At 55.7% G+C, this 26,122-nt stretch overlaps 1 protein-coding gene across 1 annotated transcript; it reads left to right on the top strand.

Annotated features, from left to right (window-relative positions):
• Nucleotides 1-997: 997 nt before the first annotated feature.
• NMUR1 (neuromedin U receptor 1) lies at nt 998-10,227 on the top strand. The gene is made up of 2 exons (XM_067561048.1): nt 998-1,898; nt 9,827-10,227. The coding sequence occupies exons 1-2, from the start codon at nt 998-1,000 to the stop codon at nt 10,225-10,227; spliced, it is 1,302 nt and encodes a 433-aa protein (XP_067417149.1).
• Nucleotides 10,228-26,122: the final 15,895 nt, after the last annotated feature.

The following is a 26,122-nucleotide window of genomic DNA, read 5'->3' as shown; positions in this document are numbered from 1 at the left end:
AATTTCACGGCCCTGGCAGCTGCGGTGGATACTGCTGGATTCGCCAGCCCAGCGCACGCCGCCGAGGAAGGCAACTCCGTCAGTCTGGAGTGACGGAAATAGAATTTTCCTGAGCCAGGCCAAATAGCCCCGGCGGGCTGAGCCGCGCCTGGCTTATCGGCGTTCTCCACGTGTGGGGAGTTGGGGAAAGGCAGCGGGCTCAGGCTGCGTGGAGGAATGGACGTGTGTGAACAAAGTGCTGCAGGGCGCAGGGGCTCCCGGAGACAAATCTGGTTACACTCCGGGGACCGGCAAATTTGTGCTAGACGGAAGCTTCTGCCGGGCCTGGCTTTTGGGGCGGGGGCTGAGGAAGGGCGTAGAGAGGACCCAGCGGGCCCTGAGTGGGGAATTTGGAGAGGTGGGAATTGGAAGGGCAGGGTCCTAGGGACTGGGCGGTTTGGGTGAGGCTGGAGGTTTTAAACCCCCCCCCCCACCCCCTCCCGTTGGCGCAGGTCAGTGTAGATGGGCCCGTCCAGCCCAGTCACCCACTGACTTTTCCTCAGGTCACAGGACTTGCCCGTGGCCCCAGGTGTTGGAAAGTCAGCTGAAGGGCCACATTTTGAAACAGGAGCCGGACGGCAGCCTGGTGTGTCGTGACCCCCACCCTGCCCCAGCCCTGCAGTGCCGGTGACTCAGGGCATAGCAGGCTGGGTCAGCTAACGTGGGCCGGGTTGGATTTCAACCCCCTGCAGCCCCCACCGTGTCGGGGGGGTGGAGGCTGTGATTCACTTCACCCCATGCCGTCCACTCGCCAGCTTCCTAGACGGCGCCTGGTCTTTACACCGGGACAATGACCCCGCTCCTCTCAAGGCTCACCTGTGACACGGGGGCCAGCGCTAGCCGAGAGCCTCCGGCAGCGAAGAGCTGAAGGTTGAGGAGTTGCTGAGGGGGGCAGGAATGAGGGTGGTTTTAAGGCCTCTCTCTAATCCAGTCCAGTTTCTTTGCAGCCGGGGCGGCCATGCATCCCTACGCCAACTGCTCCGGCCTGGAGTTCCCCCTGCCCCACCGAGACCTCCCCGTGGGCTACCCGGATCTGTGCAACAGAAGCCAGCAGGAGGCCGTGTTTAGCCCCGTCGACCCCAAGGACTTGAACCTGACGGTGGAGCAACTGCGGGACAAATACCTGGGCCCCAGGAGATCCGGTTTCTTCATCCCGGTCTGCGCCACCTACCTGCTGATCTTTGTGGTGGGCGCCGTGGGCAACACGCTCACCTGCCTCGTCATCGTCCGCCACCGGTTCATGAGGACGCCCACGAACTATTACCTCTTCAGCCTGGCCGTCTCCGACCTGCTGGTGCTGCTGCTGGGCATGCCGCTGGAGCTGTACGAGATGTGGAGCAACTACCCCTTCCTGCTGGGAGCGGGGGGCTGCTACTTCAAGACGCTGCTCTTCGAGACGGTCTGCTTCGCCTCCATCCTCAATGTGACGGCACTCAGCGTGGAGCGCTACATCGCCGTGGTGCACCCGCTCAAGGCCAAGTACGTGGTGACCCGGAAGCACGCCAAGCGGGTCATCATCACCGTCTGGGTGATGTCCATGCTGTGCGCCATCCCCAACACCAGCCTGCACGGGATCCAGCCCCTCGAAGTGCCGGGGCGCGGGCTGGTGCCGGACTCGGCCATCTGCACCTTGGTGAAGCCCCGCCTGATCTACAACCTCATCATCCAGATCACCACCATCCTCTTCTTCTTCCTGCCCATGGGGACCATCAGCATCCTCTACCTGCTCATCGGGCTGCAGCTGAAGAAGGAGAAGATGCTGCAGGCCCTGGAGGCCAAAGCGGGCGGGGACCACACCTACCACAGCCTCTGTGCCCAGCAGAAGAAGGTCAGGAGGAGGCAGGTGACTAAGATGCTGTGTAAGTGGAGGGGGGGGTGAGGCTCATGATTCCCCGCTTGGTTCAGCGCTGGCCCCCTGCGCCCGCCCTCGTGGCACAGAGGGACGCGGTTGCATCCCCAGGGCGAGGTATCCCCAGCCTGCCTTGTCGCCGGGTGGCGAGGGCAGGACCCCCTCACCTCTTGCAGCCACTGGCGTGCGGGACCGAGCTAGAGCTCCAAAGGGAACCGTGCCCCACTCGGCAGAGCGGTGGCAGATGCACCCCGGCGCCAGGGCGCGGCCAAGGGGGCTGCAGATCTGCAAGGCTCTTCGGGAGCGGAACGGGCTCCGTTCAGTCTCTCTGCAAGCCCCTGGCCGAGTGGCGCACGTGCTGTGGAAAGCGCTGCAGGATTCCCCTCCAGCAATTCTCCTGGGGGGAGTCCAGCCGCCCCCTTAATCCGGTGCCAGTCCGAGAGGAACCGACCATGGGATTCGAGCCAGGGATCCTTGGGTGACAGGGCATCAGCTCCCCTGCCCCTCCAGCTAAAGGAGTCTCTGCACCCAGCCCCCTGCACGGGGAGAACCACCCAGCCCCCTGCTAAGTGATGCTTAGGAGTCTGGCGTCCGTCAGAGATACCGGGAGTTAGGGGCACCAGCAGCCCTGGCAGCAGGTCCCCAGCTCACCTGGGTAGTGCTGGGAGGCGGCTCTTGTCTGGACTCCCATACGTCACCCACGGTCCTAGCGGCCGAGTCGTGGGGGGGTGGGATTTTCAGGGGAGATGAGGAGGGGCTGGGTGAAGGCCCCAAAGCTGCTCTGGAGATGGCCAGCGTGCTGGACATGACTTGCCCCATCCTAGGTCTTGGCATATTTCCCCTTCCCCCCCAGGCACCCGCAGCCCCTGCCCTCTACCTGCCCGCCGGGACCCGTCCGTTTCCCCTCCACAGCGCACCGCTCCGGAGCGCAGCCAGCTGGGGTCTCAGGGCGGCTAACAAACCCAGCCCCTCCCTCAGCTTGTACATAGGTACCCCCTGCCTGGGTGTGAGACGGGGGCCTGGGAGCAGATCCTCGGCAGGCAGAAACTGACGTCGTCCCACCCAAGTCAACGGAACTGCGCTGATCTATTCCAGTGGAGGGTCTGACCCTTTGGCTGTATTTACTCTGTGTGTGTGTGTGTGTGTGTGTGTGTGTGTGTGTGTGAGAGAGAGATGCATGCAGTGCTGGTGTGGCACTGTGAGTGTGACGTTGCTGCTGCACTTGTTGTCTACAGTTGTCTTCCGACACACATTTACAGGTTGGTTGGTGGGGGCCGTACAGTGCTGCAGCGTGAGCTGGCCATGTGTGTTGCTGGGCGTACAGGGAGGGGACGTGCGTGCAGGGTGACCAGATGTCCCCATTTTATAGGGACAGTGCCGACATTTGGGGCTCTGTCTTATACAGGCACCTATTACCCCCCACCCCGGTCCCAATTTTTCACACTTGCTGTCTGATCACTCTGCATGCGTGAGAGTGCGTTGTGGTACTCATACATCGTATTATTGCTTGGGTTTATTGGGTTAATTAGGCAGAGCCACAGGAATGCCTGGTGCCTTACAGAGAGAGAGAGGCTACGGGCCCTGTCCTGAGTTATGACTGTCCGGGTTATGCCTCGGGTTCCTTTCCAGAATCTCAGCGCCGTGCCGTAGTAGTAGCAGAGCGGCGCCGTGTGCTACGCCGGAGGGGTGGGACTGCGCTGTCGATTGCTGCAGTGCATTGGTGGCGGATTAGTGCCTGGTGCATTGCCGGGAGGGGGACGCAGGTAACTGCAGCGCGGCGCTGCCTTCCTGGAGACGTGGAGGCGGCCCTGCGTGTGAGCAGAGATCTGCGACGGATGTGTTATTGTAAAGCGAGATGTGCAGAGGGCGTTGTTCGGCCCCAATTCTCGCCTGCGTCCTGCTTTCCAGCTGGGGAAAGTGGGGAGGAAAATGTTACTGTTCTGATTGGGGGGGGGGGGGCACGTTGCCCCCACTTGGCCCAGGTGGAAACGGCATCCTAGCATCCGGAGCCTTGGAATCAGATGCCACGGCATCAGGTGCCACGTGGGTCAGGTGTCACGGCCTGCCTAGCCGGGAAATCGCTGCATGCTTAGCACAGTTGCTGTTGGCTTCTCGTCTGGAGGGGTGAGTCTCAAGCAACATCCCCCCACCCTCAGTGCGAGAGATGACGGCTGGGCCCACAGGAGCCAGGACGGGCGGGGGTTCTTTAACTGCCGAGCTGCTAGGACCCGGCCCACCTTGGGAAAGTCGCCTGCAGTGGTCCTGGGTGGTGCGGGCTTGGCGGAGCAGCTAGGGAAAGAGGCTTTTGTTCCAACAGCACTAACTAGCTGGGAACTGGCCACGGGCTGGAGATCACAGATCTGAGCCAGCAGCTCCCCCAGCTGCTCATTAAGGCCCAGCTAGCCAGAGCTTTGCATCTCTGCCTGCTCAGCCGCAGCGCTCCCCGGGCAGCAGTGCTATGGCGCTGGGCTGCGCGAAGGCCCTGTGCTTGCCAAGAAGCAAAGCCACGTGGCGGAGAAATGTCTGGAGCAGCCCTGACAAGACACAGAGGGAGAGATCTTAACCAGACCTCACATCCTTTCTACAGCCCGCTTCCCCGGACGCCCCCGGAGAGCAGATCAACAAGCTGGGGGAGCTGAATCCCTTTTCTTCTGGCTTTGCTGTGCAGAGAGCCAGCAGCGGGGCTGCGCTAGCATCACAAACAGGTGCTGGCTGGGACGGTCCTGAGCGCCGCATGCCTGCACAAGGCCTTGCGTTCTCCCGCAGCAGCCGGCCCCGCTTTTCACAAACAGCTTGCTTGCAGTGCCTGGGTTTTTAGCACAGGCCTGGCTTGGAGCAGCATTGTCTGCAAAGGTGTCCCTTCTCCAGGGAAGCCACAAGCATCAGCAGGTCCTCCCAGCTCCATCCCACAATGCAGTGTGCGGCGGCTGGAAGTAACCCAACGCCCTTCTTCCCAGCAGCGGAGCTGGAGGGGTTGCAAGCACTTTGGAGGACAGGATTAGGATTCAGAACGCTCTTGCCCGACTGCAGAGATGGTGTGAAATACAGAGAAAGAAATTCATTAAGGGCAAATGCAAAGTCCGCCGCTTAGGAAGGAATAACCGATTGCACACATACAAAATGGGACATGACGGCTTAGGAAGGAGCATTGCAGAAAAGGATCTGGGGGTTATCGTGGATCACAGACTAAATATGAGTTGTCGATGAGTTTGCAGCTGCTGCTGCCAAAAAAGAGAACCTAATTCTGGGATGTATTGGCAGGAACGTTATAAGCAAGACGTGAGAAGTAATTCTTCCATGCTCACCAGCTCTGTTAAGGCCTCAACTGGGGTTTTGTGTCCAGTTCTGGGCACCACAGTTTGGGAAAGAAATGGACAAACTGAAGAAAGTCCAGAGGAGAGCAAGAAAAACACGATGTCTGAGGAAAGATTGGAAAAACCGGGTTAGTTTAGTCTGGAGAAGAGAAGACTGAGGGGGGCAGGATAACAGGCTTCACGTATGTAAAAGGTTGTTATAAAGAGGAAGGTGATAAATTGTTTTAACCGCTGAGGCCAGGACAAGAAGTAGTGGGTTTGCAGGAAGGGAGATTTAGGTCAGACATTCGGAAAAGCTGCCGACCGGTCGGGGTAGTTAAACACTGGATCGAATTGCTTAGGCAGGCCGTGGAATCACCGTCGCTGGAAGTGTTTAAGAGCGGGTTAGACAAACACCCGTCGGGGATGCCCTAGATAATACTTAGCCCTGTCTCAGTGCTAAGGGCAGGATTCCCCAGGCGCACTGCGACCTGGCAGGCGGGCACCTGGGGAACGGACCTGGCTCCCATCTCACACGCCGTCCCGCTGCCCCGAGGCAATTTCACTGACCATGTGGCCCTACGCAGCAGCCAGCAACGCTCCCTGTGCCTGCCCTCTAAGGCAGAGGTGCGACCAGCAGAGACTACATGTCCCAGAATGCATTGCTCCAGCTTGAGCCAAACAGAGGCGCTGCCTGGGCATTAGGTTTGAAATTCCTGGGCCCCCTGGGAGTATCGATCGCAGGGACCCTTCATCCTCCCGACATGACAGTCTGAGTCCTATGTGGGAGATAAAAACCGGGCTCCTATCTGCTCTGCACAGACACGAATGATCCCAGGGCCCTTCCCATGAGAACAGTGGTTTGTCCCAGTGACCTTGGCCCAAATGTCTTTTTCGCCCCTCGTTCTGCAGTGTGTCACGGCGGCGCTCCACCCCAGAAACAGCTGCATTTCTCTCTAATCTAGCTGGCTTGTCGTTTGTGTTGCAGCAGGGGAGGGATGTTAGGAGCATAAATCCCGATTAACCAACGTCTGGGTTAGCTGGAACATTTCTGTCCCCTGGATCAGAATTCCTGAAAGGACTGAAATCCTTCTCTGGCCTCCTGCTCTGCCGAAAGTGTGGGATGTCCTCAGCCAGCCGGGCAGGCAGGAGTTCACCTGGTCTGCATGGCGCTGCAATCTGATGCATGCCATCCGAGCTGGCCCTCGGGTGGGCATGACCCTGCCGCTCCCCTCGAGTGCTCTGCTGGCAGTGCGCACGCCTGGCTGCCGGGGCGAGACGTTGCCCCCCCATGTTCTGTCCTGACTGGGGCCGTGGAGCCGAGACGCACGGGCCGAGCCAGCTGTCCCGGAGACAGAAAGGGTGCAGGGGGCGGAGGGCAGCCAAGACGCTGGGGTCCCACGTGGCACAAGGGGCTTAGAGCACTGGTCCCAGCTCTGTGCACCCAAAGATGGGATGGGGCAGAGCCAGGGACTTGGTCCCTAGCAGAAGATCACTAGTGAGGGGGGGTGCAGGGAGCTGAGCAGGCCTCACCCGGAAGCCTCAGAATCCCCCCAGCCACGGCCGTCAGTGCCACCCACCCCCCTGCAGCCTCCAGCCGGCCTGGGAGATTCACAGGCAGCCAAAGCCTCGCCCAGGCCCTTTCCCCATCGCGCTCTCCCCTGGGAAATGTAGCCTGCTCTTCAGTCTAGCGGCCCCTTGATTTACCCCACTGCCTCCAACCCATCCTCGAAACAGCCTCATCTCCTCCTCCCCCCCCCCCCCGCCCTTCACACCTTTCTGCAGGTCAAACCACCTTCCTCCCTCCCTCCCAGAGACCTTTCGCCGACAACCCGCCCGCCTCGAGCCCTCTCTCTTCTTAGCGTCCTCTGGCGGGGGAACGCGTCTGAAGGGTGCTCTCACAGCTGGGGTTACGCCCCGGTCCCTTTCCCCGTGAAGCAAGCGCCAAGCGCCCTGACCAGGCTCCACGCATCGTAACGATGCACCTCAGTGGTGCCAAGCGCCCGCCGGGTCCCCCGGGAATCGTGGCGGGGGTCTCCCCCCGGGAGGCGCAGTGCGCTGGAACCGGGCGCTGCGTCCCGGCACGTGTGGCGCGCGGGGAGGGAGGACGCTGTGCACTAGAGAACTGCTGAACCGCTCGACGTCCGCCAACGCCCCAGGCACAGTTTTGGACCCTGGTTCCTGGACCCTGACCCTGTGCGGCCTTGTAAGGGGGGGGGGGGGCAGGATATTCAGCTGCTGGTCAGGCCTGGGGGGAGCAGAGATGGGAGCCGGGTTTTCTCATGACCCCATGGCTGCCGCTGGGAAGGCTGCACGTCTGGCACCAGTCGCTGGCCCGGGAGAATCCACGCGCAGGCTCCGTAGCCTGCTCTGCGGGGCCTGGAGAACAGCGACGACGCTGCTCCGTTCTCGGCGGTGCCAGGGCCGCGTATTTAACCAGGATAAACAAAACCTTTGAGAACAGGCACCTGATTTCTACCAGTGTATCCTGGGACGACAGCCTCAGCCCTCTCTGGGGTCGTCGGGGAAAGAAGCTGTGTTTGCCAAGGAGCTGGGGGAAGGTGAAGGAGAAACAAACACTGCAGACAGGATAACAACCGGAAAAGGGACCACGGCCAATGCCGGTTAATGTGACCGCAAACACCCAGCTAGCAGCACGTTAGCAACTCCTCGCCTGGCAGTGGGCAGCAGCAGCAGAGAGAGGTCAGAACGGAGCCGAAAGAACAGCCGGGGCGAGGAAAAGAAAGACCCACTGAGACTGGGTGAAAGTCCAGTAAATCAGAGGGGAGCGGGGGAGCGATGGGATAGCCGCAGGGAAACGCACAGACTGCAGATGCTGGGACTAGATGGCAGGGGGTGATCATTCGAAAATTGCCCTGCTCTGTTCATTCCCTCTGAAACACCTGGCCTTGGCCACTGTTGGAAGACAGGCCCCTGGGCTAGATGGACCCTTGGTCTGACCTAGTATGACCGTTCTTATGAGAGTAGAGAACCAGGGCACACTTTATATTAGGGTTTGATTTATAAATGGTTTATAAGGGGTTAATAGATGTTATAAGCCTGTTACAGCCCGGCGTAGGACGTGCTATGGATGGCTATACGCAGTCTGTTGATTTGCTGGATTCTATAACAACCTGATTAGCCAGTTATTAAAACAACTAACTGGGAAGTGATCATTCCCCTCTATTTGGCATTGGTGAGGCCGCATTTGGAGTATTGTGTCCAGTTTTGGGCCCCCCACTACAACAAGGATGTGGAGAAGTTAGAGAGAGTCCAGCGGAGAGCAACAAAAATGATTAGAGGGCTGGAGCACGACTTATGAGGAGAGGCTGAAGGAACTAGGCTTATTCAGTCTACAGAAGAGAAGAATGAGGGGGGATTTGATAGCAGCCTTTAACTACCTGAAGGGAGTTCCAGGGAGGATGGAGCTAGGCTGTTCTCGGTGGTGGCAGATGACAGAACAAGGAGCGATGGTCTCAAGTTGCAGGGGGGGAGGTCTAGGTTGGACATTAGGAAAAAGTTTTTCACTAGGAGGGTGGTGAAGCACTGGAATGGGTTACCTAGGGAGGTGGTGGAATCTCCATCCTTAGAGGTTTTTAAGCTGCGGCTTGACTAAACCCTTACTGAGATTATTTAGCTGAGATTAGTCCTGCTCTGAGCAGGGGGTTGGACTAGATGACCTCCTGCGGTCCCTTCCAACTCTATGATTCTATGATTTATTAGCTTTTTATAAGCTGGTGATTTCATTAACTCTACTGAATACACACCATGCCTTGTGGTATGTTGCAAACCATGTGACCAGGATGCAAAACCAATGAACTGCTGGGTGACATGGTGTGGTTATCTATCTATCTATCTATCTATCATGCCCATCAAAGTGGTATTTGGGCTTCATTTCAACTGCCAGCCACCCACTCTGTTCTTATGCCTTCCCCCCGACCCCTAATATAACATTAAAATAAATCAGTAGAATAGATTTGAGGAAATGTAGGCCTACCGGCATGCCTGCCAGACAGAACCAAACAAAACCTCCTGACGTTTTCTGTTGTCTCTCTTCCCATCCTGCAGCCACAAAATCCTTTTATGTCTCATTTACTGTAAGGACATTTTCCCCTTTCCATGGCTGCACGATTCCAGCTGCAGTAAATAATAAAGAGGCAGTAAATCAATGACCCTGAGGGCCATGAAAGACATGGGTGTTTACCATAGGATAGCGAGTGAGATGTGCATATCACACCCCCAAGTGAGTCATCAGCAGGGAAAGAACCTTTAGTACTTCAGGTAAAGAAGTAATTCCATTAGGCGGTAGCATTGGTAGGCTGTTATCCCTCTGTGGTACAGCCAGCAATTGAACCTAGGTTACCTAAGGGCCCAACCGACCCCCCCCCCCCAATCCTTGGGCCACCCGTGCTGTCCTACATGAGCCGGGCGTTAAACGGGGCACGATGCATGCTTTTGTCAGTGTCGTGCACTGCAGCATTTCCTTTTCAGCAGAGAGAGAACATGGCAATTAACGCAGCGAAGGCAAAGCCAAGGCGGCAGGAAATAACCTGCATCATCCGATCAGTGATGGTCAGGGACCGACGCACCGCCCCCTCCCCTCCCACAATGGCCACCTAATGCCTGTTTCTCCGCTTCCTTCCAGTCGTGCTGGTGGTCGTATTCGGGATCTGCTGGGCCCCCTTCCACACAGACCGCCTCGTCTGGAGCTTTGTCTCCAACTGGACGGGCCGGATGCTGCACATGTTCCAGTACGTCCACATCATCTCCGGGGTCTTCTTCTACCTGAGCTCGGCCGCCAACCCCATCCTCTACAACCTGATGTCCACGCGCTTCCGGGAGATGTTCAAGGAGGTGATGTGCCACCGGCGTCTACGGAGGCTGGGCTCCAGGAAGTACTCGCCCAGCGTCACCCGGGTCACCACCCGCAGCACGGTGTGTGAGCACGTGCCCGCCGGCAACGGGCTGCCCCTGGCCGGCGTGGAGGAGGAGGAGATGGTCGCGGTGCGGGAGAACACCGAGAAGCACGAGACGCCCTTCCCCTGAGGACCCCGCCAGGCCCTCCCCTCGAGTTGGGCTTCTGGAGGGACACACTGACAGAGAGGGGGTTGGAAAGGCCGTGTCTAGTCACCCGCTTCTGTGTCTTCTTGCTGTGCCACCCGCTAGCACTGCCCTGGCATTATTTCCAATCCCACCCCCCGGAGGCCGAGCTCACCAGGGGCTATGCCACGGCATGAGGGTACAAGCAAAGCCAGACCTTGGGTTCAGAGGGGTGGGGTGTTAACGCTTCCCTGCCTGGTATCCCCTTCCCCCGGCCGGGCCTTTGCAACCTCTTAGCCCCTGCAGGCGTGGCGTGGTGGTAGTGCCGTCTGGCCGCAGGGCGTTGTCTGGTGTGTTTGGCAGCACCGGAGTGACTTTGTGCAGGGAGGGACGAAATAGCAAGCGAAAGGTGAGTGAGAGGCAGGTGATCTCCACTGACCCCAGCTTCTTCTTCCCTGTGGAGGGCAATGGGGACTGAAGGCTAACGGCATACTGGGCTGCATTAGTAGGAGCATTGCCAGCAGATCGAGGGAAGCGATTATTCCCCTCTATTCCCTGCTGGTGGGGCCACATTTGGAGTACTGTGTCCAGTTTTGGGCCCCCCACTACAGGAAGGATGTGGACAAATTGGAAAGAATCCAGCGGAGGGCAACGAAAATGATTTAGGGGGCTGGAGCACAAGATTTATGAGGAGGGCTGAGGGAACTAGGCTTGTTTAGTCTGCAGAAGAGAAGAATGAGGGGGATTTGATAGCAGCCTTTAACTACCTGAAAGGGGGTTCCAGGGAGGATGGGGCTAGGCTGTTCTCAGTGGTGGCAGATGACAGAACAAGGAGCGATGGTCTCAAGTTGCAGTGGGGGAGGTCTAGGTTGGATATTAGGAAAAGCTTTTTCCCTAGGAGGGTGATGAAGCACTGGAATGGGTTACCTGGGGAGGTGGTGGAATCTCCATCCTTAGAGGTTTTTAAGGTGGGGCTTGACAAAGCCCTGGCTGGGATGATTTAGTTGGGGTTGGTCCTGCTTTGAGCAGGGGGTTGGACTAGATACCTCCTGAGGTCCCTCCCAATCCTCATCATCTAGGATTCATCTATGACTCTATGAAGCAGCTAAGGGATCAGGCTTCTTTCTCCTGACAACTGAGGCCCAGAGGTTCAGACATGGCCACTGTGTGACTAGCCACAGCCTCCGTAACTCTGCGCCATGGTCATGGGCTAACAGTGCCCCTCCAGCTGCCTCGGTCATAGGGCGACGGATTCCCGCTGCCTCCCTGCTGGGAGACGTCTCCCTGCTAATCCCAGCCTGCGGCTCCAGCACGTCTCTGCTGACACACCGCCCTGCCCCGCAGGGCCACCCACAGCCGGGAGCCGGGGGCACAGTGTGACATGGCGACGTTGTGGCGGAATCACGCCAGGCTGCCTGGGGGTGACATTTCAGTCACAAGAGGGTCGTGTCACGATGTCCCTCGGGAGCCATGGTTCCCTGCCAGCCTCATTCACACCCGCCACCGTCCCACGACCCCCAGGAGGCTCTCTCCTTCCTACCACCACACAACCATCCCTCTTCCAGGCTCTCCCAGGCCAACTTTCTCCAATACCCTGACCCCCCACTGGGTGCCCCCATTTATCCCCCAAGTTCCCCTTGCTCCTAAGACAGTGCAGGGAATCGGTTCCCAGCATCACCCGCCCCCGGGTCCCCAAAATTCACGTGGCTTTAAAAAAATACCAAAGATCAGGGTCTGATTCTCTGGGGCCGGGACCTTTAGGAGTCCCACCCCCAGCTTTTCTCCACACCTCTGCCTCCGCAGCTCTGGGCAAGGCTGTGGCAGCTGTGGCTGAGAAGACCTTCGCTGAGAGCCCCCCCCAGCAAGGTGTGGGGAGCTCAGTCTGACACCTGGCTGCCCCTCGCCTTCCTCTTCTGCCTGCCAGTGAGGGACTGTAGATAAATCAGAAGGAACCGGCCGCCGGGCCTCCCTGGCTGAGTTGCCGGGGCCAGGCTGGAGGCAAGAGGGGCTGGTTTTACTCCATCCCCAGTGAAGGAGTAAGGGCGGGTGTGTGAGGCTGACTCACCATTTCCCTGGACGGTTCCTGTGTTTTGGAGCCTGTGAGCCATGGAAGATAATTCACCCTCCCCACATAAACATGGGAACTTTTCCTAACAACAGAGCCGTCTCTTATCCATTTATTAACAGCTGACACAAAGTGCAGTGCTGGCACCCGTGCAGCAGACGCTCGCTCTCCCTCTCCACTTCCCTCTCTTCCTTTCACCCCCTTGCCCCCGTCCCTCCCCAGCGCAGCAGCCCCTCCTCCGACATCGGCAGCTATCCCGGGCGCGTGGGGTTCTCTCTCTGAGGGTCTGTCCGGTGCGCATGAGCTGATTGTCACTTGACTTGAGAATTAAACCCACGACTATTCTTCTTTGTCGGTCTCCAATTATTTCCCTCTCTCAAGCTGGTTCCTCTCCCCTCCACCCCAGTGTTTCTGCTTGGTATAAACCCAATTGCACTTCGCCTTGACTTTCCCTGGAGGAGATACAGCAGAGAAGCTAAATGAATTCTTTGCATTGATCTTCAAGACTTGAGGATGTGAGTGAGATTCCCACACCTGAGCCATTCCTTTTAGGTGACAAATCTGAGGAGCTGTCCCAGACGGAGGTGTCAATAGAGGACATTTTGGAACAAATTGAGACATTAAACAGTAATAAGTCCCCAGATCCAGATGGGATTCACCCAAAATTTCTGAAGGAACTCAAATATGAAATTACAGAACTACTCACTGTGGTATGTAACCTATCGCTTAAATCAGCCTCTGTACCAGACGTCTGGAGGATAGCTAATGTAACGCTGATTTTTTAAAAAGGCTCCAGAAGCAATCCTGGCAATCTCAAGCTGGTAAACTGAACTGCAGTACCAGGCAAATTGGTAGAAGCTATAGTAAAGAATGGAATGATCAGACACCTAGATATGTTGAGGAAAGAGTCAACATGGCTTTTGTAAAGGGAAATCATGCCTCACCAGTCTATTAGAATTCTTTGAGGGGGTCAACAAGCATGTGGACAAGGGTGATCCAGTGGATATAGTGCTCTTGGACTTTCAGAAACAAGGTCCCACACCACAAGTTCTTTGACAAGGTCCCTCACCACAGGTTCTTAAGCAAAGTAAGTTGTCATGGGATAAAAGGGAAGATCCTTTCCTGGATCAGTTACTGGTTAAAAGATAGGAGACAGAGGGAAATAAATGGTCAGTTATCAGAATGAAGACACGTAAATAGTGGAGTCCCCCAAGAATCTGTACTGGGACCAGTGCTGTGCAACATAAATGATCTGGGAAAGTGGGTAAACAATGAGGTGGCAAAGTTTGTAACCGATACTAAATTACTGAAGATAGTTAAGTCCAAAAATGACTGTGGATAGTTACAAAGAGACCTCACAAAATTAGGTGGCTAAGCAACAAAATGGCAGAAGAAATTCATTGTTGCTAAGTGCAAAGTATTGCACATTGGAAAACATAATCCCAACTAGCCATACAAAATGATGGGGTTTCAAATAGCTGTTACCACTCAAGAAAGAGATCTCAGCTTCATCGTGGATAATTCTCTGAAAACATCTGCTCAGTATGCAGCAGCAGTCAAACAAGTTAACAATGTTAGGAACCATTAGGAAAAGGATAGATAACAAGACAGAAAATATCGTAATGCCGCTTTATAAATCCATGGCACGCCCACACATTGAATACTGGGTGCAGTTCTGGCCACCTCATCTCAAACAAGATAAATTAGAATTGGAAAAAGTACAAAGAAGGGCAACAAAAATTATTAGGGGTATGGAACAGTTTCCATACGAGGAGAGATTAAAAAGATGGGGACTTTTCAGCTTGGAGAAGAGATGACTAAGGGGGGGTATGATATAAAATCATGACTGGTGTGGAGAAAAATGAACATTACCCCTTTACATAACACAAGAACCAGAGGTCACCCAATATTAATAGACAGCAGATTGAAAACAAACACAAGGAAGTACTTCTTCACACAACGCACAGACAACCTGTGGAACTCCTTGCCAGAGGATCTTGTGAAGGCCAAAAGCATAACTGGGTTAAAAAAAGAATTAGATAAGTTCATCGGGGACAGGTCCATCAATGCCTGTTAGCCAGAATGGTCAGAGACACAACCCCATGCTCTGGGTGTCCCTAAATCTCTGACTGCCAGAAGCTTGATAATTGCCCTGCTTTGTTCATTCCCTCTGATGCACCTGGCATTGGAAGGCAGGATACTGGGCTAGAGGGACCATTGGTCTGACTCAGCATGGCCGTTCGTATGTTTTCAGGACGGGAATCCTGCTTTTTTAAGAACCACTGCTCCTGACGCACAATTGGCTCCCGTGCATTTCTGCCCGATTTGTGCTGTAATAAGATGGACACTAGGAGTAGAAACATCCATGGGATTTCTGAGTAAATAGATTGAAGCAGGCTGTGAATCCCACTGACCCTGCTTGCTAAATACCCCAACAAACGGACTCGTAATCCCTTAATTTATCCCTACCTCTCACTTAGGGCATGATCCAATCAGTCAATGGGAACCTTTCAAGTGATTTCAGTGGGCTTTGGTCAGGCCCTTTCTTAGACTGTAACCGTGTCCAAATTCACCAAGTCACCTTTCAGTGACCGGCTTTGTTCTCCGACTTCCCGTTTCTCATGATTATTATTTGGATGATTGTTCATCTGAAAGGAGGCAGCATTACCCAGTGCAAGAGGCACCAGGCTGGCAGTCAGGACTCCTGGGAGCTGTTCCTGTCCCTGCTATTGACGTATTATGTGACCTTGGGCAAATCCCTTCATCTCTGTCTCAATTTCTCCACCTATAAAATGGGCATAAGGATATGAAGTGCTTTCAGATCTCTGGGCAGAGAGTAAGCCAGCTCATAATCTGGGCCAGGTGCTGGCTAGATGGTTGTAAATGACAGAGCACAGACCCTAATCCTATAACATGCCAGCCTCTGCTGCCACCCCATCCAGAGCCCAGACCATAAACCATAGCGTCCTGGTGCCTCTTGCCGGGGCCGTGACCTCAGAAGTACTCCCGTGATCCAGAGACATTGCAAATGGATTGTGAATGAACAATCTGCAGCCGACCCTTCAGACACAGCATTCAGGAAATGTCACCAAGTGTCAAGGAGCGCAGCTCGAGCGGCTGCACTTCTCTGAGTTGGAAGGAGCAATCAATTATTCCTTCCGATCGATGCCCTTGATTCCCCTGTGACCGCCCTGCCCACAAAGAGGAAATAGTCAGACGATGAAAGGCCAGCTGCGATGCCACCCTTCCTCTTAGCCCTAAGACTAGATCACTGCCAAACCTGTGCGTGCGCCATGGAGGATTTTGAGAAACTCCCTAATCTCATCTGAATTCGAATGTATCCACTATTGGGCAATATCGACATTTATATAGAGCAGCCTTCCTGTCTGGGAGGAGTTAACCAGACCCTGCTAAGCAGCCGCTCCACATCTCAGAGAACCTGGGCCTGCAGCCTTTGTGCTGAGTTTGGTGCATGTCAGCTCAGGCCCGTGAAGCGTGCCCCAGACCCTGTTTTCCTGTCCCATAAAGAATGAGGGAAGGCGACCAGAGGAACTGCTGCCTGGCTTGTTTCTGAGCAGGGGGCGTTTGGGGATAGAGTTGGTGTGGGCCCGGGCCCCAGTCTCTGAACACGGAGAGGAATTAGGTGCATAGGCAGCACGGCCGTGGAAGTTCAACGCCAGCCATGCAGAACCCTGTTCTCTCTCTCTCCTCCTGGCCCAGGTTCACGGCAGACTCCTCCAGAGAGAGTCCAGGCTGCTGGCACTGCGATTGATGCCTGCAAAGATCCTTCTCCCCCGGCAGGATTCCCCTGCGTACAGAGCAGAGGGCTGCTTCTGGGGTTACCCAGAGCTGGCTTTAGGAAGAAGGAAGAAGTCACTTCTTGGGGTTTAGATCCTAGAGCCCTGGGGTGGGGAGGGCGTTGTGAGCTGAGCTGGGCTGTGGGTTTGGAGCTCTTCCATCCCGGGATTCTGGATCATGCCCATCCCTGCCCGTTGGCCTTTGCCTGTTGGAGCAGCGGCTGGGGGACATTACCCTGGCTGCTTGGAGCCACTCTCTGAGCCCCACATGGGGCTATGTCTCTCCTGCATCCAGCCTCAAACCTGGGAGTCACGGTGCTGGGAGAATCCGTATTTCCCCTGTTCCGCTGCAGCAACTGCAGTCGCACAAGGCACTCCAGCGCGTCAACAAACCCATCCTCTGTGTTCCCTGGCCCCGTTGGCAGCTACGCACAACGCCCTTCCAGGGTGCTCAGGGAAGGACTGTCTGTCTTGTGATATTCCCCCCCTAGTTTGCGGGTCCTGGAGTTCCGGGTCATTCGGGGAATGCTGATGAATCTGGCCGGGGGGAATCCAGCCCTCCCAGCGCCATTTCTCGGCCTGATCCCCTTAACTTCGCACTGGCTTCTCCCAGTTCCCATCGCAATCAGCAGGCCCGGGCCCCACAGCAGCAAAACCTCTCTGGGAGGAAACAATCACGGCCCCAAGCATCAATACTGATCGAGTTTCCTCTCCCTTAATCTGCCATTAGCGCAGAGGAGAGCAGGAGGTCTAGGCAGGAACACTCCCGCTGGAGGTTCCTGATCTCCCGCCGCTTGCCCATTTGCTGTCAACAGGGCCATGAGTTTGGACGAGAGAAATTGCACCTCGATGACTATTCACCAGCCGTTTATCCAGGGCTAGCACTGAGCGGTGATATACAGCCGCCGCCGGGCCGCAGCACCTCAAGGGAACAGCTCTTTAATCGTCGGTCAATACCATTTCATTAAGCACCAGCTGCCACGCGAATGACGCTCGAGGACCCCCGGTGTGATTAATTGCGATGGAATATCCTTTATAGACAGCGTCCTCAGCGTGAATCAAGGCCCAGTCTAGTCTCTGCTGCCCGGAGCCGTGTGCTTTTAGGGTCTATGGGAGTCCGTAGTGTGAGCAAGGAGAGCCTGACACCCCCAGCTCCTCAATACCCCTGCTTCCTTCCTCGCCCCTTGAAAGCTCTGCCAGGGCTCATCCACCCCCAGCGCTAGCCTCACGAAGCAGAAGCCTCCCCCCTGGCCTGGTCCACACCCCACCAGCAGCTAGAGCTGTGTCCGGGGCCAGGACTGCAGCCGGGTCCGGAGAGGCTTGGGGCCGGGCTCAGCGCGGCCGGGACCAGGAGAAGGGCCGGGGGCAAGAGCGGGGCCAAAGCGGGGCTGGGTGGTGCTCCCTCCCCGCCCCCCGGGGGGGCTGGCCTGGACCTTGCTGCACCCCACCCCCGCACGTTCTTCTGTGACCCTTCTAGGGGGGCATCCCCCACACTTTGGGTACCACTGGACTAGATGGTCATGATGGGCCCCTTTGACTTTAAAGTCTGTGTGTCTGCGATGAGCTGCAGGACGGGGACAGATCGGCCGTGGCGGGGTAGTTGTATGGATCAGTGATGTGCAGATGGTGGTTAAAGTCTTGTGGCCAGATGAGATTCCCCCAGAGAGAGGGTTAGACCAGAGAGAAGAGGAGGGAGCCAAGGACAGATGCCCGGTGGGACCCCAGAAGAGAGGGGCACTGGGAAGTGGGTGGACATTGAGGCAACAACCGGAGCGGTAGAAGGATTCCCAGGAGGACCTGGAGTCCTGAGAGCCAAGGAGGGACCAGTTCACCTGGAGCAGGACTGACCATGTCAAAGGTGGCAGGAGGACACGGACGACCTGGGATTCGGCCAGGATGAGGCAGCTGGCGACCAAGAGAGAGTGGGGCAGGCTGTGGGGCACCCAGTCAACAGGGACTGAATGGACACTAAGTATCCCAGTGGGACCCATGCTGTTGGTAGGTTGCGTCCCAGGGAAATGGTCGTGTGAGGGGCTGGAACCCCCTTTGCTCTGCCAATGCCTCCCCGTCCTGCCCTGCAGACTCCCCCCTCCCCCTTCAGTCCCTCCATTCCAGCCCTGGGCTCCCCCCACCCCACAGCTCTGCCCATGCCCCTCAGTCCTGACCCGCAAGCCTGGCTGTCCCAGCCAGGGGGTGTCATTTGCTATGGGGCACAGGAAGGCAGTTGCCTCGCCAGACCTTGGCTTCCCCACCAACTTTACATGGGTCTGTATGCCCCACTTTTTGCACCCCTCTCCCCTGGCTTTGCAGGATATAATAGGATCACATATAATCTTCTGATGCAACTTTGCCCCCCCCCCCCACGAATTTTTCTGAAATGACACCCCTGATCCCAGCCTGGGCTCCCCACACACAGAGATCTGGCAGTGCACCCCAGGCTCGATCTGCAGCGCCCCCCCACCCCCCCCCCCCCAGCTTTTCCAGTCCCGGGCTGAGCCAGGCGATTCGGTTGTTATTAAGTATTATGGTGTATTTGTAGGCTGGTAGCGCCAAGAGGCGAGGATCCCGCTGTGCTAGGCGCTGCACAAACAGGTAACAAAGAGAGGGTCCCTGCCCCCAAAAGCGTGCAGCCAAAGAAAGTGTTAAATTGAGATGGTTTTATGATGTGAGCAACTAGCCAGAATGAGATCCAGCAAACTCGAGTCGCCTGTGAACCCAGGCAGATGGGAGCCTGCTTCCTCACTGGACTAGAGAGTCCCCGGAAGAGATTTCCACAGAGGAGAAGGAGGCGACCTCGCTGCTATTACCCCAATTTATGAGGAAAGGAAGGGCACAGAATGACAAATCACAGGCTTTTCATGCGGGAAACATACCACGGAGGCGTCTGGAAACTCTGATGATAAATCGCCACCATTCTGCGGAGAGGAAATTGTGGATCTCTATCTTAAAGAGCTTAATAGGGGTGTGTGAGCCCCGGAGGAGCAATCCCGGAGACTCAGAGGAGCACTGCAGAGCCCCGGGTTATGGAGCAGATGGCATCATGCAAAGCAGAACCATGCTCACCCAGCAGCCTTCCTTCCCCACCGCCGGGGGAGAGTGCTGCCAGCCGGCCTCCTTTGCACTGCATTAATCCAGGACTGGCAGCAGCCTAGCGATGAACAATGCAACCCCTCGACCTCCTGCGTGTGCTGGGGGAACTGCTGAGCGGGCAGCTCTCAGAACTAGCACCCTCCCTCTCTCGCAGTGACCTCAACCTCCCACCACCCTGCACCGCTGGGGTTTGAAGGCGGCAGGGGTGCGAGTGAGATCCTAATTTGAACCTCATGGGCTTGCACGGCTCTCGGTGAGGACAGAATCTAGCCGGCAGAGTATCTGTCGCAAGGCTGCGTATTTTGCCTTTAACGTGCCACTTGAAGCCAGACGGGGGGAAGGCTGGGGCTGGTTCCAGGCAGAAGCTCTGCACTAGCATAGGGAATAAGCCTGGTTTTCTTAGTCTACCGAAGAGCCTTGTCCAGCGTGCAGGAAAGTGGCTCTTTCTGCGAGTCTTTGCCATTGCACATGACACTGTTGGCTGATGATGCGCAAACCGGAAGGAACTGAGCTTGCCACCCAGATCCCAAGTTTGAGACACCATCGTAAGATTTATGTGGCTGCCCATCAGCAGGGTAGCTAAGCACCCAAGACAATGGCTGACCAGAAACCTCTGGTAATTAACCACATTTGCCACAGAGGCGCAACGGACATCCCCAGGGTGCCACCAGCCCCTTTTCAGAGCAGGGCTGTGCTTTCAGGCCCCAGCTCCCCTGCACTTTCTGGAGGCATTTAAGGCCCATGGAGAGGGAGTGAAAATTGGTGCAAATCAGAATTCTCCCCTTGCTCATGCATGGTAGCATTTTGCACAGGTGCCACCAATTATGCAAAGCAGGGATAAAGAGGCTGGGCGATGGCTTTTTGCCCCAGGGCTTAGGGATCTCTTCCCACGCCTTCCTAATAATACTTGTGATGGGCTGGCCACCCCCACACAGGACTGGAAGGGGTTAAGGTGGCCAGGTAGGCCTTTTAACTGCCTAGGCTGCACCTGGAGAAGCCAGGGAGGGCTGGGACCTAAGTGCAGAAGGCACCCAGCTAGGGGGAACAGGTGGGGCTTATATATGCCAGGAAGCTGGCAACGGAAATGGGCTACAGTGGAAGGCTGCAATTACTCCCTGGGAGGAGGGAATGGGGAGGCTGGCAAGCCCAAAGATGGGGGGAAGCCAAGAAGGTAGGAGAAGGCTCAGGGGAATAGCAGTAAGGGATAGCAGAGCAGTTCAGTGCTAGCCAGAGAGCCCTGATGCAAAGAGCAGGCCTGGGTTCCTCTGCTAGGCAAAGCCCAGCCTGGGACAGTCTGTCCGGGAAACACTTTGTTGTGCTACCCCCAGAAAGGGAACGTGGATTGTGATCCGGCCAGAGGGCCGAGGCACGAAGAGGAGTTCTGAGGCTCCTGGAGTAAGAGGGGTCTGCAGGGTGGGAGGATGACAAGAGAGACCCTACGGGAGGGGAGCGCAGTGCTCATCCCCAGCATGGCCAGGGGGAGGCGCCGCTAGTGGAGAGTGATCCCTGCAGCTTCCTCAGGCAAGGGGGAGCCAGGAGGAGGGAGCGGCGTTCCCTTTTCTGTATAAATACCACCTAGCTGCTAGTGTCTGTGCTTCCAGGTTCGGTGGAGCCTAAACACACTATTGCATGGCAAAGAGGAACATGCTCGCCTGTCTGATTCCTCCCACAGGCTTTGCTGCAGAGGGGTTAAACGAGGCAGCAATGATGGGGTTATCATGCAACTGGGGAACAGAAGAGGTGATGGAGGCCCTGGCTGGGTGAGAATGGGTGATGCTTTGAGACAGTTGTGACACCCCCCCCCACCCCCCCCAGCAGTTCCCAAAGGCCTGTAGACCTCAGTTAAAACAATCGTGGTCAGCTGCTAAGTTGTTGCGTACTAACAGCGATCGGCAAAGAGAAATGCAGGGCTGATCTACCCCCGTTTTCCCAAATGATTCGGTGGCAACTGGAGGCTGGGTTAGGACACCATGAGCCCAAATCCTGACGGACAAGGGGAAGTGATGGCTGTCTAAACCTGTCTCCTAAGATGGGTTTTATTTGTACTTTGCTGTTCCTTGCCCCTGTGTAACTAAAATGACCGATCAATGGGGCGGGGAAAGAAGTTCTGACGCTAAAAATTCAACAGTTCCTTCGGACAAGGCACTCTCAGTACACAAAAGAGATGCCCAGCCAGTGCAAAGAAGTCCAGCCTTCACCTGCCTGATATTTCCAAGGGAAACAGTGAGCACAGGGGAGAAAACCAAACCTTTCACATTTTCTGCCCTCCTCCTAAAGAAGCAAAGCGTGGCAGCGGCCCATTTATTTTCCTCTTCAAGTCGCCTTTATTGATCTGCCTCTGGAGGGCTTGTTTAAATCACCTGAACGATGCGGAGCAGACGTCGAAGCTGCAAACAGGCAATTCTACTGATGCCTCCAGCTCGGGGGGCGGTATATCGAGGAAAAAAAATAAAGGAGACCAATAGATGGTAGGAGGAAAGATGATAAAAGGCCGTTCGCCGATCCTGCATGAAAACGTCCACACTGACAACGGAGCCTGCTTCTGGGCTGCATGCCAGCCGAGCCCAGCTTATTTACGGACTTTCGGAGCGCTCACGCTGAAATGGGGAAAAGATCGAGTGCTGTTATTTATCGGCTCCCCAGCGCCAGAGGGGCACATGGCTCTTTACAGACAAACAAAACTGTCGGGCTCCTGGCTCTGAGAAACCCACAGTCGTGAGGCGATGCAGCAGAGCAAAAGGCTGGGCTGCGGGGAGGTTGGTGAAGGCTGCAGCGGAGAGGGTCTGTGTGCTGATCCTGGCTGTGTGCATTGAGATTTGGGATATGGGACAGGGGGGTTCCCTTTCATAGATACCTGGGTGAGTGGGAAAACCCTAGAGACAGAGGAGAGAGTTGGTAGGTTGGTGTCAGGGGCAGGGCCCCAGTGTCACGCTGGCTGGATTAGGGGGGGCCCTTGAGGTGTATTCAGGAGCTCTGATTACTCCCTTCTACACCAATCTCGCGTTGGGGGTGTCACGCTGGCTGGATTGGGGGAGCATTTATTATATTATTTAACATCCGTGTGTGAAAATCACAGTAATTCATGTGGGATATGCCAGGCCAGGCACCGTTAGAAAGGCTGTGATGTGCTAAGTAAGATGAGGATGTTTGTGTTCATGTGTTATGTGTGTGATGGAAGTGATGGATATGGTTGCTATATCTGTATTTCAAATTGTGCTGTGTCTGGGCGACACCCCAGACAGGATGGCTGCAGCACTAGCCTGCTTAATGGCCCATGAAGAAATTCATAGGTACAAGGGGCCCAGGGGGAGAAGCCAGGGATACACCTGATGAGTCACCAGGACTTACTCATGTGACTCTGGACTCCATTTTATTCCTGTAAAATTCCACAAGCAGCATGGCAAAGGCCAAAGGACATAGAAAGCAGCTGCATGACATCCATTTTGTGTTCAGTCTCCAGCCCACCTCTGGATCAACTCGTCTACAACTGAACTGAACTGAAGCTGTGACACAAAGGACTGAGACCCAGCCAGGCACTGGATGTGCACCAGAGGGACTGTACGAGCTGCAAACTCCACAATTCGACTAGAAACCTGCTATATAGGGACTGTCAAATCATTGTATGTGTCTGATTGCTTCAATCCTTTAACATTGCTCTTATAGTTTGTTTCTTTCTTTTTATAATAAACCTTTAGTTTAGTTACTAAAGGACTGGCTGGCAGCGTGGTATTTTGGGTAAGATCTAAACTCACATTGCTCTGGTGCTGTGACTGACCCTTTGGGGTCAGGAGAAACCTTTCTGGTAAAGAGCAGAGAGTTTAAATAACTGGTCTCTTTGCTGGACCTAGTGGCTGATTGGGAGCCAGAGACTGAGATGCAGTAAAGGGGGCTGTGTGCATTTGTGGACTGGCTTCTTGATAACCGGTGTGGGGAATCAGAAGCACAGTGTGTGGCTGGTTGGGACGTCTGGCTTCAGTGTCGCCCACCAGTGCTGGGAGAATCTGCTCTCCTTTTACAGCCTGCCCTGCCCTTGGCATTTACAGGGGGCTGCCCTAGGCACGGACGGGTCACACCAAGCATCATTTTTTGGGCCCAGTACAAACTTGTAACATGGGCCCCTGCCCACACACATACCCATGGGGGTTGCAGCCTGGGCCGGGCCCCCCAGGGCCTCTGGGCCCTGGTAAAATGTACCTTCCCCCCCCCCATGTGGGGGCCCTGGTCAGGGGGCAGAAGGCAGTCGTGGTGGCGCAGAGGGCAGAGTGGGAAGGCATTGGTCTCCACTCCACCCCCCCACCCCCTCCCCGGCCGGGGTCCTGGGGAGGGTCTGAAAGCGAGGGAGGTTGTATGATGCACAGGAGCAGAGAGGAGGCGCCAGGCCTAGGGGAGGCAGGAGATGCTCAGGGAACAGCCACAGGGGAGTCCAGCTAAGTTGCAGGGTGGAGGATGGAGCCCCTGGGGGAGACGAGGTGGAGCCCAGGCAGGGGTCACGTCGGGCAAGGTCTGGATGGTGCATTGAGGAGTCGGAATCTTCTCCCCTAAGAAGGGGTAGTGGCCGTGCATGGGGAGGCGTCTCCTGACGTGGAGCTGGGGTGATGCCTGCCCCCATCTCCACCCCTCCGAGGCCAATCCCCAAAGCGTCGGCAGAAGCTCGTACAGGAGCCCCTGAGTTTTAGGGGTGGGAGACTGGAAGTCTGAACCCCAGTCCAGGTTTGACAGCTATGGTTTGGTCCCGTCTCTGCAATCGGCGGTACCAGAACCCCAGATCTCAACCCCCTGCCAACACCAGGAGTGCTCCGAACCCCAACAGGGACCAGATTCAAAGGGGATCTCTCTTTATGTCAAGGCCAAGGCGTATCCCTGAGTCTAACTCCCCTACCCCCAAACTGCAGGGAACTCTGGGACTCCAGAACCCAGCCCCCTGGACTGTATGGGGACAAGATAGGGAGAACCAGGATCCAAATGTCCATATTAGTGCCTCTGTCTCAAATGGGCCAAACCAGGACCTTCCTGGGGAGCGTGTGATCCCAATCAGAACTGAGATCTGAATCCTAGGGTGTGGCCCCTCTCCAGGACACATGCAAACTGCGGGGGAGGCATACACACAACATCATAGACACGTGGGGCTGGGAGGGACCTCGGGAGGTCACCTAATTCATCTCCCCTCTCTGAGGCAGGGCCAAGTAAACCTAGACCACCCCGGACAAGTGTTTGTCCAGCCTGTTCATAAAAATCTCCAATGACGGGGATTTTACAACCTCCCTAGATAGCCAGTTGCAGGATTTGTTAGTTTAAAAAGATTTTCGTGATATCCAGCCGAAATCTCCCTTGCTACACATTAATCTGATTAATTCTTGTACTGTGACATGTAACCAGAGCGGGTGTGGTCGCTGTGTTGGTCCCAGGATATGAGCGAGACAAGGCGGGTGGGGTAATATTTTTTATTGGACCAACTTCTGCCGGTGAGAGAGACACGCTTATTGCACGGAGCTCTTCTTCAGGTCTGGGAAACGGAATCAGCGTGTCACAGCTAAAGGGGAACAGACTGTTAAGCAAGCATAACAATTATGCTTAGCAACCTTCGCTAACGCCTTCTGCGTAACAATCTGTTCCACCTTGCGTTTCACTGAGCTGCGCACCTTGGGACCCCTGGCCGAGGTGCAGGGGGTGGCCTTGTGTCTATTCCCAGCTCCGCTACTGACTCCTGCCTGCAAGATTGGGTCAGCCACTCAGCCGCTCCGTGCCTCAGTTTCCCCTTTTATAACATGGGGAAGGTGACACTCACCCCCTTTCATGAAGCACCGTGAGCTCTATAGCTGTGCTAAGTATCATTGCTAGGGGCAAGGAAAGCTGCTGGGTGTCGGCTCTGCCAACTTGCGGTGACACACGCCGTCAATAGCGTGTCACGGCGCAGTGGGAAACAGCTCGTCTCCCCAGAGATGTCAGGTGAACGTCCGGGTGAGACGTTCAACCCAACAGCTAGCGTTTGTCAAACAAGAAGTGGGGGGCGCAAAACCTAATCCAACCAGAACCGTTTTCCTGGGAAGTTGGATTTGAGGGAAGAATTTTAATTTCCCCTTGTCGGCTGCACTGGAAACCGAAGCGCAGCAGCAGGAGCAGCTCCAGGAAGGGAACGTGACCATAAGTAGGAAGAGTAAGCGACCCGTCCAATGTCACAGTCCCCCGGGAGCCTCTGCTCAGCTCTGTCACCTTGTCACCAAAAAGGCAGGCAAAAAGGGGGTCCGGGGGTGGGTGGTGAAAATGATTGGAAGCCTGGAGAGACATTCATAAAAGGGGTGAGATGACCTGCCTAGGTTAGTTTAGAGATGAGAAGAGTAAGAGGGGCCATGATACAGTGGGTACGTCCAAGCACGCCTGGTTACAAGGACAAAGAGACCAGAACGTCGAGGGCAAACTGATAACGTACCTGTTTACACAACACATTGTGAACCTGTGGAACTCCCTGCCACAACGTCTCCTTGAGCCAAGAGCATGGGAGGATCCCAGGAAGGGGTAGATATTTATTTATAAGGATCATTTGAACAGCTACAACTATGAGAAGATAGGATAAAAAAGATAAAAGATCAAATCCTTCCTACTTCAGGGCAGAATCGAATTCCTGACTGCGTGGGGTTAGGTAGGAATTTCCCCATGGCCAGGGTACCCCGTAATCACCCATTTCTGAGACTGAAAGCTCATCAGGGCAGGGACCAGGTCTGTTCTCTGGCCCTGAGCTGCAATGCCTGGATCACAGCCTACATTTGTACAGACCCTCTGTGTGCTACTGAAACACGACTAATGGTCATAATTAGCGTGCTGGGGAAGCCGGAGGCAGTGTAGCATCGTGGCTGGAGGACTGGACTGAACTGGACTGCAACTCAGAAGATGCGGGTGCTAGTCCTGGCTCTACCGGTGGCCTGCTGAGTGACCTTGGGCAAGTTGCTGCCCC

The sequence above is a fragment of the Emydura macquarii genome, unplaced genomic scaffold, assembly GCF_026122565.2.
Source record: "Emydura macquarii macquarii isolate MOO-44397 ecotype Brisbane River unplaced genomic scaffold, CSIRO-AGI_Emac_v2 contig_2365, whole genome shotgun sequence".
Lineage (NCBI taxonomy): Eukaryota > Metazoa > Chordata > Testudines > Chelidae > Emydura > Emydura macquarii.
This window is presented reverse-complemented; position numbering and strand designations above follow the sequence as displayed.

What these genes read in the sequence shown, in the direction of transcription:
- NMUR1 (XM_067561048.1), top strand. Translation starts at nt 998, where the DNA reads ATGCATCCCTACGCCAACTGCTCCGGCCTGGAGTTCCCCCTGCCCCAC. An exon ending in GCAGGTGACTAAGATGCTGT is followed by an intron (nt 1,899 to 9,826) that starts GTAAGTGGAGGG and finishes GCTTCCTTCCAG; the next exon opens with TCGTGCTGGTGGTCGTATTC.